The sequence below is a fragment of the Cyclopterus lumpus genome, chromosome 21 (genome assembly GCF_009769545.1).
Source record: "Cyclopterus lumpus isolate fCycLum1 chromosome 21, fCycLum1.pri, whole genome shotgun sequence".
Classification (NCBI taxonomy): Eukaryota; Metazoa; Chordata; class Actinopteri; order Perciformes; family Cyclopteridae; genus Cyclopterus; species Cyclopterus lumpus.
The window spans coordinates 7,365,849-7,382,209 of NC_046986.1; the positions used below are offsets into that span (position 1 = coordinate 7,365,849).

The window sequence follows — 16,361 nt, forward strand, 5'->3', positions numbered from 1 at the left end:
CAAGTCACAAAGTAGTGACGTCACCATACTTAATGTACAATATAGCATCTCAAATAAACATTTCATGACAGATATTAATGAACAATATCTACATTCAGAACATGATCCTCCACGTGGGAATAAGTTAGCGGTGTACAACGATCTCCGATCGTCAACGCGGGGAAACGTTTTTTGTTTTTTTTAAACTGTAGCGTACATGAAAACTCACAGAGTTTTAAAGACCATGAGGCCAACAGAAGAACCCCCAAAAAGACAAAACCTCATACACAACGTCTGGGCAGCTGGTGGCAAAACAGGTTCGTCATGACAACAGTGAGACAAGTGACAGACAGGAAGAGAGTAAAAAAAAAAAAAAAAAAAAACAGGAAGCAAATAAGAACAAAAAAAAAGAAAAGGGTCTAAATATATGTGGCGGCTTTTTTTCATTTCTTACAAATAAATAAACGTATAAAGGGAAAAGCAGACGCTCAGAAAACATTCATTCAAGCTGTACACAGTCGTCTCGCTCCCTCTGCCGTATTTACAGTAACAGTAGAATTATAACCACGAATCTTTCTCCACTTTTAATGTGAACACAAATAGATGATTTGACTGAGATCAGTCCCGCTGGCCCATTCATACATCTATATTACATCAGAAACACAGGGTTCTTCATAAAAATAATAAAAATAATAATACAAATGTACAGACGAGAGGAAGATCACTCCATCCATCCGGCATTCTGCATCTTCGCAATCGGATGACGTGCACACGTACGACACGTCATCTTAACAATCGGGGGCGCGTGTGCGTGATTTAAAAAATAAAATAATATACAGCTTTCTGTGGAAAACCCGACAACATTCTTAAGGGAGCTGACGTTGGCAATACAGCACAGATGGCAACGTGACGCGAGTGTTTTGGCGAGGAGGCGTTCAGGGTTTGACGTCGGCGAAGGTCGTTTCGGTCTCACTGCAGCTGGACGATGTGCTGAGGTTACCAGAGCCACTGCCTTCTGGGGGAAAACACACACACACACACACACACACACACACACACACACACACACACACACACACACACACACACACACACACACACACACACACACACACACACACACACACACACACACACACACACACACACACACACACACACACACACACACACACACACACACACACACACACACACACACACACACACACACACACACACACACACACACACACACACACACACACACACACACACACACACACACACACACACACACATATTGAGGGTTAATGTCAGATGTAGGTCTCCGGCTTCACACATATCTGCTCATCTGTCACACGCTTTATTTGGGTCCGTTTGTTTTGAACACCTGAGCTGGTGAGAGACGGGCAGGACTTGGACTTCTCAATGAGCGCGATGAGGTGAGCAGCTGCGATCCAGCCCTCCTTCGAGCTGCTCAGGTTGCGCACAAACCTGCACGACGACAACACAGACAAACGCTCACCTGTAGAGCGGTGCAATACGATATTATTATCAAAGCAGGATGACCGTATTTCTCACCACTGTCCGTCGTCCCCCTCTTTCACCAGCTGCACCACGTCCCCGCCCTTCACCGAGAGCTCTTGAGCATCGTCCTTCTCGTAGTCGGCCGTCACCGTGTATTTACCGGCGCACTGTTCCAAGGTTGAGATCGGGGGAAACAAGAAAAAGGATGCGTGCTAAAAAAAAGAGAATGGGTTGCATGCGACAGCTCTGTGCTATGAATGGACAAAAACAAACCAACTTTAAAGCTGCTCTCATCAATATTTGAAGACAAAGTTAGCAAATAGTTGGTGAACACAGGGGATCATTTATCAGCTGGATTATGATGAATTACACCTGTGTTTACCCTGCGACGACATGTGAAAATGGCTGCTGTGAAAGGGGCCCGTGGTTTCAAATCGACCATTACGATGCACGAGTAATCTAGACAGCGTCTTGAAATGTGTCCCATCATATTTAGTCGGGGCACCGATGGCAAATCAGTGTTCAGGTGAGATAGATGCTGGTTTAATTTGTTTGAAGAATTCAAATACCCGTTGTTTTTCCTTTAGTTTTTAATTGGTAACTATTTGTATACTTCAATGTGTGCGATATCAACAACGTCCAGCAGGTGTCGCCCCCTCACCACTGAAGGGGATATTGCAGGTTTTCTATAATACCTCATATTAGTAGAGACCACAGGAGACTATGTGTATTACTGTGTATAAACCAGAGGGTACAAACAACAGCGACGCTGCCGTCCGTATCCATGCCGACGTGACGTTATTTTGAGTGTTGATGGAGCTGCTACAAAAGGTGAGCATGGCCGATCAATCCGAGCTCCATTGAGAAAACAAGCATTTTAAAATGTATTATTTTTTTCTTCTTCCAGGCAACAAAACATGAATTCAGACTTTCAAATCGGCATCATAATGTAGTTATTTCGGTATCCTTTTTTTATCCGTTTATTGCAATTAAAATCACAGAACAATTGCTTGCTTTGGGTTCGCACAGTCGTAGGAAACCAGCTGACGTCTTGCTAGTTTCACACCGTGACTCACCAGCTTCTTGCCGTTGTCGTCCTCGGGGTCAGAATTGAGAGCGTCCTCAGCACTGGAGTAGCCGTCGTGCTCCTCCGAGGCGTCCAGCGACAGGGAGGTCTTGTTCCAGCCTGAGGGGAGGAGGGACACACGGTGGCTTAGTTCACGGCAACATTCATCTTCGGCTGCAGTGAGAGATCTACAAGTGTGAAAGAGTGAGAGGGAGAACCACAAGAAGCTCTGTTTGAACAGAGAACCCCAGTGTGACACAACGACAACCAGAGACCTCTTGAGAGTAGGGAGACGGGCATGCACGGACATATTGTTTTAACTCCCGACTCAAACAAAGAGAAAAGTGTCGGGCAGAAAATTCCTCCATATCCGCGTGTATTTCTACGATTTTTCGCTAAGCCGGGAGAGAAAGACAGTCTGTAAAGGGGTTCATAGTCGTGAAACAGCGGGCCCAACACAGTGTACCTCTCCACTTTGTCTGTAAGAGACTAGGAGTGCTGCGCCACCTGGCCCTGCTCAGGGGGAGAGGGGGAGGACCTGCATCTGAAGGCAATAGAAACACAGCTCGTCACTCCCCCTGCAGCAGCCACAGCCAATGAAACTCATCATTCCCATCGGCCGAGGCTGCGCTCCGGCATCACGGATGAACCGGTGACCGGGCCAGGTTCACGAGTCGTTGTTGAGCGGACTAACTACCTTTGAAGCCAAACGGCGTGGGGTCGCTCTGGCGTTTCGTCTTGTGATCGGGACTCGGGGGAGAGCCTGCCGTGAGGAAGAAAAGAAAGAAAAAAAAGGAGGGAGGAGCATGGTTGTTAAGGCAAGAACGATTAAAATCGCCATGGTAAGAAAAGCACAATCATCACATAACATCAGACTAGAATGACACAGACTAAACGAACACCGTAGCCATCGGAGAACTAAATTATAATACTGAGAGAATCTGCTAAATGCAGCTCAATGTTGTGATGCTTCTGGAAGAGGCTACCAAAAGAGACATGGGGCTCTTTTCGGGGGACATTTTAACATGTTACAGTAGGAAAAGCACGGGTGTAGATAATAAAATCAGGTTCAGGCTTCTGAATTTGACTGAGGCTTTTCCTACCATTACAAGTCAACGCTGTGAAAAAGGGCATTGTGCGCTGGATGAAATCAAACCGGGGTCTAGAGCTGTGTGATACCTGGTGAGAGGAAGATCATGCTAATGTAAAGCTTTCATCACCAGGAGTTGAGGACTCTGTGGAGGAAGCGTGCAGTGTTTGACCTACTGACCAAAACGTATATTACCTCTTTATTTATTTAGTCCTCCAGAGACTTAGGACGACCTACTTGGCTTAGGTTAAATGAGAAGTTCGGTACCATTCTCATGTCTGAACAGTAACAATGAATCTACCGCTTCGTAGTAGCCGGTTAGCTTAGCATAAAGACGGGAAATGGGGAAACAGCGAGGCTGGCTCTGTCCAAAGTTAACTGTGGTTCAATGAGGAGATGTGAGCCCAGATCAGAAAATGACTTTACAGTAATTTGTCGTCAGCGTACAGGCAGTCATTCTCTAACTTCTCATCGAACTCTCTCGGCAAGGAAGCAAATAAGTCTAAATGTCAACTCAACGACGATGACGATGACGATCATGCGATATGTCGGATATGAAATTGACTGAATGGCCTCCAGTTACCTTTCTGGGCTTTGAGGTTACTGAAGCCCTGTAAAGTAAAACGCTTTTTAGCCACGGCAGCTCTGTCTGAGGTCGGGCTTGTCACAGCCTCATCTGACCCCGGAGAATAAGACGGGACAGAAAAGAAAAGGGTACGTTAAGATGGTATAGAGGAAGACAAGGAATAAAGAGGGACCATGTTATGTGATTCAGTGGAAAAGACAGAAGTTAAGACACGGGTTCATCGCTAAGGAGGTACACAATAGTTTGTAGAATACATGCACTAGAAAGATTTGTAAAGGAACTATTGAAGGGTTTAATCTGGTTGATATGAAGTCGGCTCTCTCTCTACCTTTTGTTGTCGGCTTTGGTAAAGAGGAGGCGTTGGCGTCAGGGCTCGAGGGCTCCGCTTTCTTCTCCTCTCCCCTCTTCAAGCTCTTCTGACCGGACTTGAATGGACTGCAGGAGGACAAAGTGGAGCATGAGCTGATTGTTGCTGATCATCCGCAGATTAATATTAAGAAAGGGCTGCCCCTTTCTTAATATTCTTAAATCAAACGCTTCATTTAAAATTGTGAGAGAGAATAACATGGAGGTGGGGAGTGCAGGCTTACCTGAGACTTACTGCTCCACTGGGCGCAGGAGGGAACTGGGAAACCTGATCTGGCGCCCTCTGCTGGCTGGCTGTGTGGAAACAAAGAGAAGGAGAACAACCGCTTCAAAAACGCTCTCAAAGATTGTTCTTCATTACAGATAATAGTAAAAGGTGTTTCAGTTTCTGGTCGACCATAGATATCAGTGTGTCTGTACCTCTGCAGGCTTCCAGCTGAGTTGTCAGAACCTTCCTGATCTCATTCAACCAGGTGTTTTTTACTTCAGCCGTTGGCGCCTGAAACGGGATGGTTAACAAATATTAGAGAGTTCAGTGTAAACGGTGTTATGCGCACCACTGTTACCTGTAAATACAGAACATGTTCCTTCAAGGATAAGCCCTGTGGTTATTTTTGTATTGTTCTAATAGTCAACAGATTCCCTTTAAAAGATTTTTTTTTTTTTAAATGCCCAATACTTTCCGAGAACAGCAGGACACTCAAAACATACCATTGATTTAGCGAGCATTACGAAAACAAATGTCAATGTTGCACTCGGTGGTCCTCATTCATCCTCATTTCAATAAGTGCAAGAGGGAGCTTGAGGCACCAGGATGTAGACGAGCTACCGGCTGAGCGGTGCACAGAGGATTCAGACTTTGGCCACAAAGATGGTACTTATTATTATCGGTGTTAACGTACCTGAACTATGTAGACCTCTTCTCTGGAGTTGCACCAGATTTCAAACTTCTTGTGGTCTCCCTTTGCGTTCTCAGTTATGCCGACAGCACTCATCTAATAGGAAAACACGGGCGTGGCAAAACGTAGAACATTTTATGAATACAAACAGACGGCAGTACAAGAGACGGATGTTTTTTTTTGCAACCGACGACGCGCTCACACTCAGAGATTGCTTGAAGCTGTACGAGGGAGCTTTCTCGTAGCCTTCGCCGTACTCCTCCCTCCTCTTGCAGAAGAGCAGGGCCTTCTGGTGGAGGAAGAGGTGCCTCTGCATGGGCTTGAAACGGGCCAGGTCTTTCACCTTGGCATGACCTTTCTTGTGCTCCGTCCACACACTGAATGACCCCTGCATCAGCAGCTTGCCCAGGTCACTCATGTTACCCTGAGTAAAGAAAGAGATGAAGATGCTATAAGACGAAGCACATTGACCGCACACTGCTCTTGTCGTAAAGTACCGTTTAGAGGCCATCATTTAATGCTCAAACAATTCTGTTCCATTTTATATATACACACACACGCAAATAAATAAATAAATATATATATAAACAAATATATATAAATAAATATATAAATATATATATATAAACAAATATAAATAAATAAATATATAAACAAATATATAAATAAACAAATATATATAAATAAACAAATATATATATATATATATATATACACATATATATATATATAAATATATACATAAATAAATATATATGTATATATATTGTATAAAGCTTGGTTTGGCATTTCTTTTACTAATGTAATGGTATTATTGTCCCTTACTTGAATGTTTCCATCATTAAATCACAGAGGCAATTTCCCGGGTCATCACAGATCAGTGTGGCTTTTGCACAACCTCATATTTAAAGGCTACGCTCATCACGCATCTATCTGCCATGTATACACAGCGCCCGTTCTGTGATTGATAAGGCTGTGTCCTGGTTAATGTCTCACCTCATATCCTGTAATGGCGATGAGGTGCATGGAGTCATTGACAGCCTTGAGGATGCCTAAGATGGAGGTCAGTGCCTCCTGCAGGTCATCGGCCCCCTCACAGCTCTTGCTGTACTTCAGCATTTCCTATGGTTAGAAAAAACAACCAACATGAAGCTCAGCCACAGCTGAAGACCAGAAAGACCACCGGTAGTATCATGTACCTTTAGTAGCAGCTGATATTTGGTGATCCTCTGAACGGGCTTCAGCAGGTAAGAATCCAAGCCAAGTTTATGCTCCAGCTTCTTCTGACACTCCTGATGGAAATGGAAGGGGAACAAAATGTGTTAAATAAAAACAAACCTGTGGACCTAAAGACTTGATGGTGCCGACGGTGTTTACCTGGATGAAGGCGCAGTCCGAGCACTGCCTCCAGAGGCTTTCAGAGCGAGGCTTGTTGTGACAGTACTTCTCATAAATCTGCAGGTCTGTCATCTGGAGCAGCAGTGAAAACAATTCATATTTAAAAAAAAAAAAAAATCTCTTCATCAGCACAGTGCTGAAAATCTCATAATTCACTCACCCGCTCTAGAAAACACCTCCCGACCAACTGTGGGCAGTCGGTGTACTGCTCCAACTCCCTCAGAAACGTCCTGCAAACAGAACAAATTCATGTTATGGATGAAAAAGAAAAGATGATGAAGAATATGAAGAAGAAAAAAAAGACGACATATTTGAATATAATGTTGATTTGCTTCGTTGGCTGACAACGTGTCAGGGTCATCCCTGACAGACAGGAGGCGCACTTTCACCTCTTATGGAAGTCGTAGATTTCGGACATGTTGCCAAACAGAACCTCCTTTTTGTTCTGCAGAGGAGCGGGGATGAGGTGAGCCATCGCCGCGTTGTCCATCTCAGAGGCGTATCCCTGGAACGCACCAAACAAAAACATGACGTCCTGGACACGAGTAAAAGACGAGAGAAGAATTAAACATGTTCGTGGTGGTGAATAAAACACCTGCAGGACACAGAGCAGCTCTTCCACGTAGGCTCTCTCCGTTTCCAGCAGCTCGTTCATAACATGCCTGCAGATGCGCAGAGATTAGAGAGTGGGATGGAATAGAAAGGCACAAACGAAATAGATCAAATAAAAACAAAAAAAAGATAGATGCACAGGACTGCAGATTCCCTCACCTCCTGAGCACCGCCAGGTTCTCCTCCTCCTCCGATAGAGACGCGTGTCCGCTGTTACTGTCTTCGTTCTGCAGTTGGTCATTTTCCTGGAGAGAATAAAATTCAAATAAAAACATTGCGTGACCGTGATAAGCGACAGCGTGTAGACACAAACGGGTCCGCTCACTTTGTCACAGTTGTTCCCGGAGACGGTCTCGGAGCTCTTGCTCTCCTGCTGTGCTCTGTGTGCTGTGGAAAAACAGAATCAATGGAGGGGAGTACTTCAATATCGCATTCATCTACGGACACCAGTGGATGAATGATTATCTGCATTTGGTTGGCCATCAGTCAGCTGATGCATCACCTTAAATAATATATAGCAGCTAGCACAGAGCTCAGAATATTTTAAATGCAGGTTAAAAAAAAAAAAAAACTCTTTTTTTATGATTGAGCTACAATGTCTTTATTCTTTTTAATGCACTTTGTTTTCTATCTTTATATTACTTTTTTATTAATATATATATATATATATATATATATATATATATATATTTACTACTTTTGTGTTTTATTCATGGTTATGTATATTAAATGTCTATTAAATATGTTGCGTATTGTGTATACGTTTCTTTTTATTTATGTAAAGCACAAAGTTGCCCCTGAAAAACACATCAGTCAATTAAGAAATGACAAACTTTTTGTTTTATTGGAAATTACCTGGAAGTAATAGATCTACTATAAGACCTCACAATGTTTATTTCTCTTTTTGGTGATTTTTAAAAATTTAAATAACTTTAATAATGCTAGATATATTGTTTTTTTTTTTAAATATATGACTTATACGATGTCTTTTATTACAGTAAATATCTAAATACCTTTAAAAAGAATATTAAAATAACCTAGAAATGTCATGCCGAAGGTCATGCAAAGACCGAAGAGCATAACAATCGGTCCGCGTGTGGATGCGTGGGCACTGACCGGGCGAGCCGAGGGGGGATTTGATGAAGGCTTCAGGTCTCGGGGCGACCGGCTGCACCGGCCTGGTCTGTTTGGCTGCCAGCTTCTTCAGGCTCACCTTCCTCTTGTCAAACATCTCCTGCATGGACGCCTGCTTCTGGAAAACCTTTCCCACGTGGTCCTAATGCACAGGAAGTGATTAGAGGAGTGTCATTACATTTTTTTAAATTATATATATATATATATATATATATATATATATATATATATATATATATATATACACACACACACATACATATATATAATGTTTAGCACTATAAAAAAAAACATCTGGATTTTGCAATATACATTTTTGATAAAGTGAGGTCTAAAAGGTCAATTATTATTACTTACTCTAAACTGCTGGTTGAGCACAGCCTCATATTCTCTCCAGATGGTACCGAGTTCTTTCAGTTGGTTCTGGCCCGCGAGGTCCAGGTGACGCTCTAGCTCCTTCAGGGCTAACTCCGCCCCCTCGTGCGATTGACACTTGTCCACTGGCTGAGACGCCAGCAGGTATATACCGTCATCAACCCATTTAGAAGCCTGAGGAGGACAAGCAGAGGAGGAAGAATCAGTAAAAACAACAAAAAAAACACACACAACGGAAAAGACAAAAGCAACTCCACTGGGAGTGTGTGTGTGTGTGTGTGTGTGTGTGTGTGTTCTTACTCTCTCCAAACAGTGGTGGAGCTCCATGGCTTTGAGGAGATGGTCCTTCTTGGCCCTCAGGCTGCCGCGCACGTTCTCACCGACGGCTCTGAGCTCTCTGCATTTGGGCTGAATGGAGTCCTCGGCATAGTGGGAGTTCTGGATCAGGTCGTCACCGTCACCGGCCAACGACGAGGCTCGTTCCAGCACCTCCTGTGGAGCCATACTCAGTGAGTCAAGTCCTTCAAGGTATATATGTTTTTCAATACTGGTTGAGATTGTTTTTATTTTTTGGAGTCATAACTCTTGAATGCACCAAAATAAGCAAAATATTGCAACCGTCGACTCCGATAGGTCCTGCAAAAAATATGACGGCCTTTTGCCTACAGGTGGCGCTACACAGCAGCATGATACATTTAAATGGCCATGATGTAGGGGGTTATGTGACTTTCTTTTTTGTGCAGAATTTCTTCTTGTACAAAGCCCAAATATTCCCAGACAGGATTGAAATACTAACCCCCAAAAAACCCACGTCCACGATCGACCAATCGGCGTGACTGGAATGTGCATGTCATACAAAATTTCAAAGCAGATCTGGATCCAGATTAGGATCTACATTTATATTTTGTTATATTTTCTCAGTAAATGTAGGTGATTACACAGCTGGCAGAGCAATACACGAATGCTTTCTTAGATTAAATAAAGCTATGCTCCGTCAGACCTTTTTCAAGAGAGTACAGTGTAATAATAATAATAATATTTTGGAACACCGGCTTATTCATCTATTCGTGCCGCGGGTTGAACAAAGCTTTAATTGTGAGGGGTTTGGGTATTACTTACACAGACTCTCTCCTCGTAGGTGGTGAGTTCACAGAAGATGTGGTCCGCGTGGGTCGGGCTGATGCCCACCTCAGAGAAGGTTGCGAGTTTCTCAGACACCTGATCCAGCAGAGCCCTCACCTGCAGCAGAAACACCGCAGTCCGGTTTTAAACAGGGATCACGTGGTCTCCGTCGGAGCCCTGCATGGACCACTTCACTCGCGCCGACGGGCTCACCTCTCTGTAGTTGTGCTCAAAGTGGCGCAGCTGGAGACACTGCTCCAGTTTGGTTTGGTGCCTCAGCCAGAACTCATCGAAAGCCCGTTCCGTCTCGTCTAGCTGGGACAGCAGTCTGGAAGAAGAGCAGAGAAAGGAGGTCGGGACGTGGTGAGGCGGAGAGACCCAAAGCAGTAAGAGGAGAAATCGCTAAAGTAGGAAAAGCAGAGGGGATGCTGACTGAGGTATTTGGATATCTTTCCTGTGTGTGTGTGTGAATGTTATGTGGAGCTAATGCCTGTTGACATGGGATTCAGTGCACTCAGTGTTGCTTAAAATACCGCACTGACTGACCTCAAAAGCAAACCGCCTTCCCAACTATACTGACAGTAGAGCCGGGACAGCTTTGAACAGATCGGCAGCCATCAAAAACAAAATAGATAAATAAATGTTCTCTGGCTTTGAACTTCGTTGCATGGAAAAAATCTGAAATCTGATGACAATCAAAGCACTATATCTTAGTCCATTGCTGACGCTTAACATACAAGTACTGTGAGCATCTTAAAGTTTAATGTTTGCAAATACGTTACAAAAAGTATATCTAAAACTAGTGTAAATATGTCAAATATCTATATAAAGGACAAATTCACGACGTGACGCTCTAAACTGAAAAGAGTATTTTCTTTTAACGTTTTAATTGTTCACTTATCGCTACAGCATAAAAGAATAAAATAACAATATTTATATTCTGTTTCTGAAGAGTGACCGTCTATGCTGATGTATGATGGTTGGAAACCTGAGCTTTCTGCAAGCGCTGTCCAAACCAGATGTGTCAGAGATCAAAAACAGTATCACTTCCATCTGCCTGGTTCCTTTACGTAAATGACGGCGTCCATTTCTTCTCTAGCGGTTCTAACCTCTGCACGGTGGCCAGATTCTCAAGCTCATCCTGGTTCATGCTGTGATCGGGGTCTCGCGCCACCGGCTCATTGATGCTCTCCAGCAGCCTGCTGCCCTGATCCAGAGCTACCAGCAGATCCGCCTACAGACGTGCACACAGACAGACAGGAGTGACGTCATGCAACCTAGTTTACCGCGTACATGTAAACAATCTACACACGTGATTAAAAGGCGTTACCTTCATTTTGTCTTTCTTGTCGGTGTGTGTGCTCAGCAGGATGGTTGTGGTCTGGATTTCATTGGGGAGTTCGGTTTCAGCCAGCACCGTCCCGAACGACTGCAGGATCTGCGCCGTTTTCTTCACCATCAACGCAAAGCCTTCGATAGCCTGAAGCATGCAGGACACAACAAAGACTGTTGGCATGTTTGCTTTTAGTGAATGACGTGCAGCATCTCTCCTCCTATAATTCTCTGTCTCCCTATTAGTTCTTAATTGCCTTTACCTTTTACATGCACATATTACCCTGAATGTATTCATATATATATATATCCAAAAGCAACTTACAATCATGTTACATTAATACACTGTAGACACAGCTACAGGGAACAATTCAGTTAAGTGTCTTGTATTAGCTGCTCTGCACTGGCTCCCTGTAAAATCAAGAATCACATTTAAAATTCTCCTCACCTACAAAGCCTTGATTTGTGATGCACCATCATATCTTAAGGAGCTTGTAGTACCATATTGCCCCACTAGAGAGCTGCGCTCACTAAATGCGGGGCTACTTGTGGTTCCTAGAGTCCTAAAAAGTAGGATGGGAGCCAGAGCCTTCAGTTATCAAGCTCCTCTTTTATGGAACCAGCTTCCACTTTCAGTCTGGGAGGCAGACACAGTCACCTCATTCAAGAATAGACTTAAGACTTTCCTCTTTAATAGTGCTTATAGTTAGGGCTGAATCAGGTTTGCCCTGGTCGAGCCCCTTGATATGCTGCTATAGGCTTATAGGCTGCTGGGGGATGTTTTAGGATACACTGAGCACCTCTCTCCTCTTCTCTCTCTCCTTATGGATACATTTACATCTCTCCATTGCACATCACTAACTCTGCTTCCTCCCCGGAGTCTTTGTGCTTTCTCGCCTCAAAGGGTCCATTAGACCTGGCTGTATCTGGAGCCGGTCTTGGCTCCTGGGCCCTGGCCTCCTTCCTCATTGGCCCTGCCCCCTTCGCCGGCCTCCTGCCTCTGTAGCCCTGCTGATGCCCCTCCCCTCTACATGGATTGTTGTTATCTGGATCGTGGTCCATGCCTACTACTCATTATTCATACATTTCTGTCATATTCATAAAATGTGTTGTAACTCTGTAACGCTGGTCATTCTGTACACATGGCATCTATTGCTTCTGTCCATTTTTTCCCTGTGAAAGGTTTTTTTTCTGGGTGTTTTGGGGAGTTTTTCCTGATCCGATGTGAGGTCAAAGGTCAGGGATGTCGTATGTGTACAGATTGTGAAGCCCTCTGAGGCAAATTTGTAATTTGTGATTCTGGGCTACACAAATGAATTTAAATTATTGAATTGAATATATCTCGCTCATAAAGCAGTGATCTCCATGCTGACCGCTAAGGTGCTGTGTACAGTGTACATACAGTGCGGTGAGAGATCCACTTCTCATGGCAGTAGTCCTGTGTTCCTCCGAGTTCCAGGGTCAGCTGGGAGCGTTCGATGTAGGAGTGGAGCTCAGTTATTGAGCTCAGCATGATCACCTGAGACAGAAACACACACATCACTTAACAATAATCATATCAACTAGCATTTTTTCACAGTCATTCTATTAAAATCTTCTTTTCGTTAGAAAGAAAACGAGCCACTGCTGCAGAGGTAGGAGAGACTGTACGCACCGGCACCTTCATCTTGAACTCATCCTTGTTGAACTTGAAGAGGATGTCCGAGAGCGTACGCTGCAGGAGAGTGGTGGGCCTCAGGACCAGAACCAGCCGGAGGTTCCCTGGGAAGGAGCCCTGAAAGGAGAGCGTGGATGGGGGACTGTCATTTACGCAACAGAGCAGACAGGATCCTCCTCCACCCTGAGTCCATTATCCTGTGGAAATCTCGCTCACACACACACACACACACACATTACAGCATGTTCGTGGAGTGTGTGGCGTACAAGAGCGTGGAAAAGACGTGTGTGTGGGGGGGATGTCGGGCGTCGTCCCCGTGGAAGCAGGGACATTAATCTTCATGTCGCTGGGATGCTCCTGCGTGCATAATGAGGTAGTGTCACCACCGACTCATACCTGTGTGCAGGCTCACGGGGCTTTCTTTACCCAGCTGGCATCATTGAGCCGTCACATGGAAGACAAAGTGAGCGGATGGTAGTTAAGGGTGGACACCGATCTCTCCTCCTGAGGCAATATGACTGTTGATGCTACTTTAATTAGCCAACGACCTCAACGGCCGCTTCGCCTGAACGGCTGGTCCTTCCCGAGTGGAGTCGGGGAATGCCGCTCTCAGCAGAAATGACAATGAAACCATCCTTAATAGGAGCCACTCGGGATACGCGCCGTTAATGGAATTAATAAATCAATTCGGCGTTTGTCCTTGTTGACCTGCCAAAACAAGGGAGGAGCACTGTGACGATGGTCACTCGCCATCTGGCGAAATGATAATGGTTGTGGGACGTACTGTTTTCATGAACATGGTAGTAGTAGGTGCTACCATACACTACAAGGAGCTATTATATTCCGTGTATTTACGGACTATGGATTATAAAAATGGCGCGTAGCTCACACAAAAAAGTGGCTAAAGGAAAAAGTCTATATTTTCATTATCGTCAACAAATCCCATGAAAAGATTCATATTAAAAAAGGGATCCTAATTCAGCCAAACCCTTTTATTTATATATATATCCTTAAAAACACACTAACCACACTGTTCTTTTATTACAATGAACACCGATACTGGACTTTATTTTGACTCAATCCCACAAATATCCAGTTCCATGAATTCTCACTTGAATACACAACTAACACACAACTATTTATTGACGATTAAAGATTTACACAATATTAAGGAACGCACTAAAGCATTGTTGGTCTTCCTATTTTCATGGATTTGTTGACAACTACACTGTATAGAATATCTCCAGACGTAACCTTTAAATGCAAATTGTAGCTTCTGAGCATTCAACCGTGGAGCTTGGATGTGTGGTTGCTGGCAGTCATGGTCACGATCTACTTGTTCTTTGTCCTTTGTCAATTGTAGGCTGAGACACTGAGACACACACACACACACACACACACACACACACACACACACACACACACACACACCTCAAAGAAGAGCCAGATAAATGACAAGAGAGGAGGGTCCCCTTTAGGGACTGACAGTAACCCTGCAGACTTAATTGGGCCCAGTCCACAAAACACACTTTCTGTCTGTCATCAGATCAAAAAGCTTTTCCTTGAGACAAGCTGACCCACATTCACACAACCCACATGTGCACTAGTGCGCTCATATAAATAGACACACACACAAAAAGACAAAAGGGAATCCTTCAACAGCGTAAACATTCAATATCCTCTCACACACAAACACACCCGACTCAATGGCGTCGCTGAGTGAATACATCACAGCGTGCTTTGGCTACAATAACATTTAAGCCCACGAACCAGACTACACTGCACATACATGCAGTAGCCGTGTCGCAGCTTGAAAAGTGCCCGTTTTCATCATCCTCAACCTCCTCATCATCTATTTAGCAGCTGAATCACCACAAACGGGAGATCATTGCAGGGATGACTGAATGCCCACTTATTACCAGCCTGTAAAAGTCTCCCTTGTGGGATTAATAAAGCTTGATTTAATTTGAAATGAACAACGTGGACTCCCATGTCTCTGGAGACCATGCTTGGTGATATTCATCTCCTCACTCATCTTTTCGTACATCTCTCTCTGTGTTGGACTTATTACTTTGCTGCCATTGGTGATGATGAGTGAACTGTAGCGCTCTGTCCGACCCACATGTTCCCCGTTTCTTGTATAACAACAGCAATTATCATTTCTGAACTAAAAAATAAGCTGAATGTCGATATGAATGAAGCTGGTAAAAGCTCATACAGCATGAATCATGGTGCTGGTCCACTTCCCATTGTTTTAGCTAAGAGTGTGTGTGAATATGAAAGCCATTCTCCCCCCCAAACACACACACACACACACACACACACACACACACATGTATTATGGAGAGCTGCCAGTTCATCACCTCTCTATACACACACACACAACACAGATGAACGGATAGCTTTTCGACTCCCAGAGGAGAAGAACAACCGAGATGAGCAGAATAAAGCAACTTTAAAAACATTACTAGGATCAGTTCTTTGTCTCAAAAAAAAAGTGCGATGGAGCATATAGCTGCAATAAAAAAAAAAAAAGTGATAGGAAAATGAATTATGTGCGATAGACAGTTTATACAGCGGTTTCCCTTCCTGCATAATCATCCTGCAACTAATTAAAGTGCAACGAAATATGTGTAAATAAATTGGTTGTTTCCCTGATGGTGCAGAGACGATAAGTGAGACATTTAAATGACCGCTGGAACAAAAAGCGACATTGTCTCCTTCTGTCTTTTTAATGGCATGTGACTGTTTATTTGTCCCTGTAGCTATGGAAACACATGGCAGGCTGTGATGGTGATGGGATGGAGTTCAAGGATGAGGTTGACTCATATCAAACCCCTCAGGGTGGAAGTGAGAGGGAGATGCTCCAACATCTCTCCCTCCGTGCGGGTGAGGCCAGCCCCCTCTAAACGCTGGGTCAGTTGACTAAAACAGTTGTTCCCCTCACACACAGACACACAAACATCAACAACACAGAGACAGAACGTAAATGCACGGTCAACTTACTGCGATACGAAGCAGGGTCCCCTTGACGGCCGCCCATCGGTCTTGCCGGCGATCGATGACGAGGATGAAACCCACGCCTGTCGAAGACAAACTGAGGAACACAGAGAGACAACGTGTGTCAACACAAAGTAAACAATGCAGCGACACCGTGAGCAGCACCGCACAAAGAATGGGGAGAAGAGATTGCGTCGAGAAAAACCACGAAGACATTAAAACATACATGTAGCTCC

The 16,361-nt window shown here is 44.1% G+C and overlaps 1 protein-coding gene across 2 annotated transcripts in view; it reads right to left on the bottom strand.

The window, feature by feature from the left end:
• Positions 1-836: 836 nt before the first annotated feature.
• Positions 837-16,361, bottom strand: part of mcf2lb (mcf.2 cell line derived transforming sequence-like b) — a 37,133-nt gene continuing 21,608 nt past the window's right edge. The window contains exons 4-33 of one of the 2 annotated variants that reach the window (XM_034561523.1): positions 16,132-16,222; positions 13,123-13,242; positions 12,871-12,987; positions 11,467-11,616; positions 11,246-11,370; positions 10,350-10,464; positions 10,134-10,253; positions 9,315-9,506; positions 8,997-9,188; positions 8,622-8,781; positions 7,831-7,892; positions 7,665-7,750; positions 7,489-7,555; positions 7,283-7,398; positions 7,054-7,123; positions 6,873-6,965; positions 6,695-6,787; positions 6,492-6,617; positions 5,698-5,919; positions 5,499-5,591; positions 5,017-5,095; positions 4,821-4,890; positions 4,559-4,665; positions 4,228-4,320; positions 3,252-3,317; positions 3,021-3,098; positions 2,565-2,674; positions 1,543-1,655; positions 1,352-1,455; positions 837-994 (exon numbers count right to left, since the gene is read on the bottom strand). In XM_034561523.1, the coding sequence (XP_034417414.1) occupies positions 915-994; positions 1,352-1,455; positions 1,543-1,655; positions 2,565-2,674; positions 3,021-3,098; positions 3,252-3,317; positions 4,228-4,320; positions 4,559-4,665; positions 4,821-4,890; positions 5,017-5,095; positions 5,499-5,591; positions 5,698-5,919; positions 6,492-6,617; positions 6,695-6,787; positions 6,873-6,965; positions 7,054-7,123; positions 7,283-7,398; positions 7,489-7,555; positions 7,665-7,750; positions 7,831-7,892; positions 8,622-8,781; positions 8,997-9,188; positions 9,315-9,506; positions 10,134-10,253; positions 10,350-10,464; positions 11,246-11,370; positions 11,467-11,616; positions 12,871-12,987; positions 13,123-13,242; positions 16,132-16,222 (3,310 nt within the window). In that variant the 3' untranslated portion in view covers positions 837-914. Of the gene's footprint in view, positions 995-1,351; positions 1,456-1,542; positions 1,656-2,564; positions 2,675-3,020; positions 3,099-3,251; positions 3,318-4,209; positions 4,321-4,558; positions 4,666-4,820; positions 4,891-5,016; positions 5,096-5,498; positions 5,592-5,697; positions 5,920-6,491; positions 6,618-6,694; positions 6,788-6,872; positions 6,966-7,053; positions 7,124-7,282; positions 7,399-7,488; positions 7,556-7,664; positions 7,751-7,830; positions 7,893-8,621; positions 8,782-8,996; positions 9,189-9,314; positions 9,507-10,133; positions 10,254-10,349; positions 10,465-11,245; positions 11,371-11,466; positions 11,617-12,870; positions 12,988-13,122; positions 13,243-16,131; positions 16,223-16,361 lie in introns of both variants that reach the window. The other variant, XM_034561522.1, reaches the window with a different exon arrangement.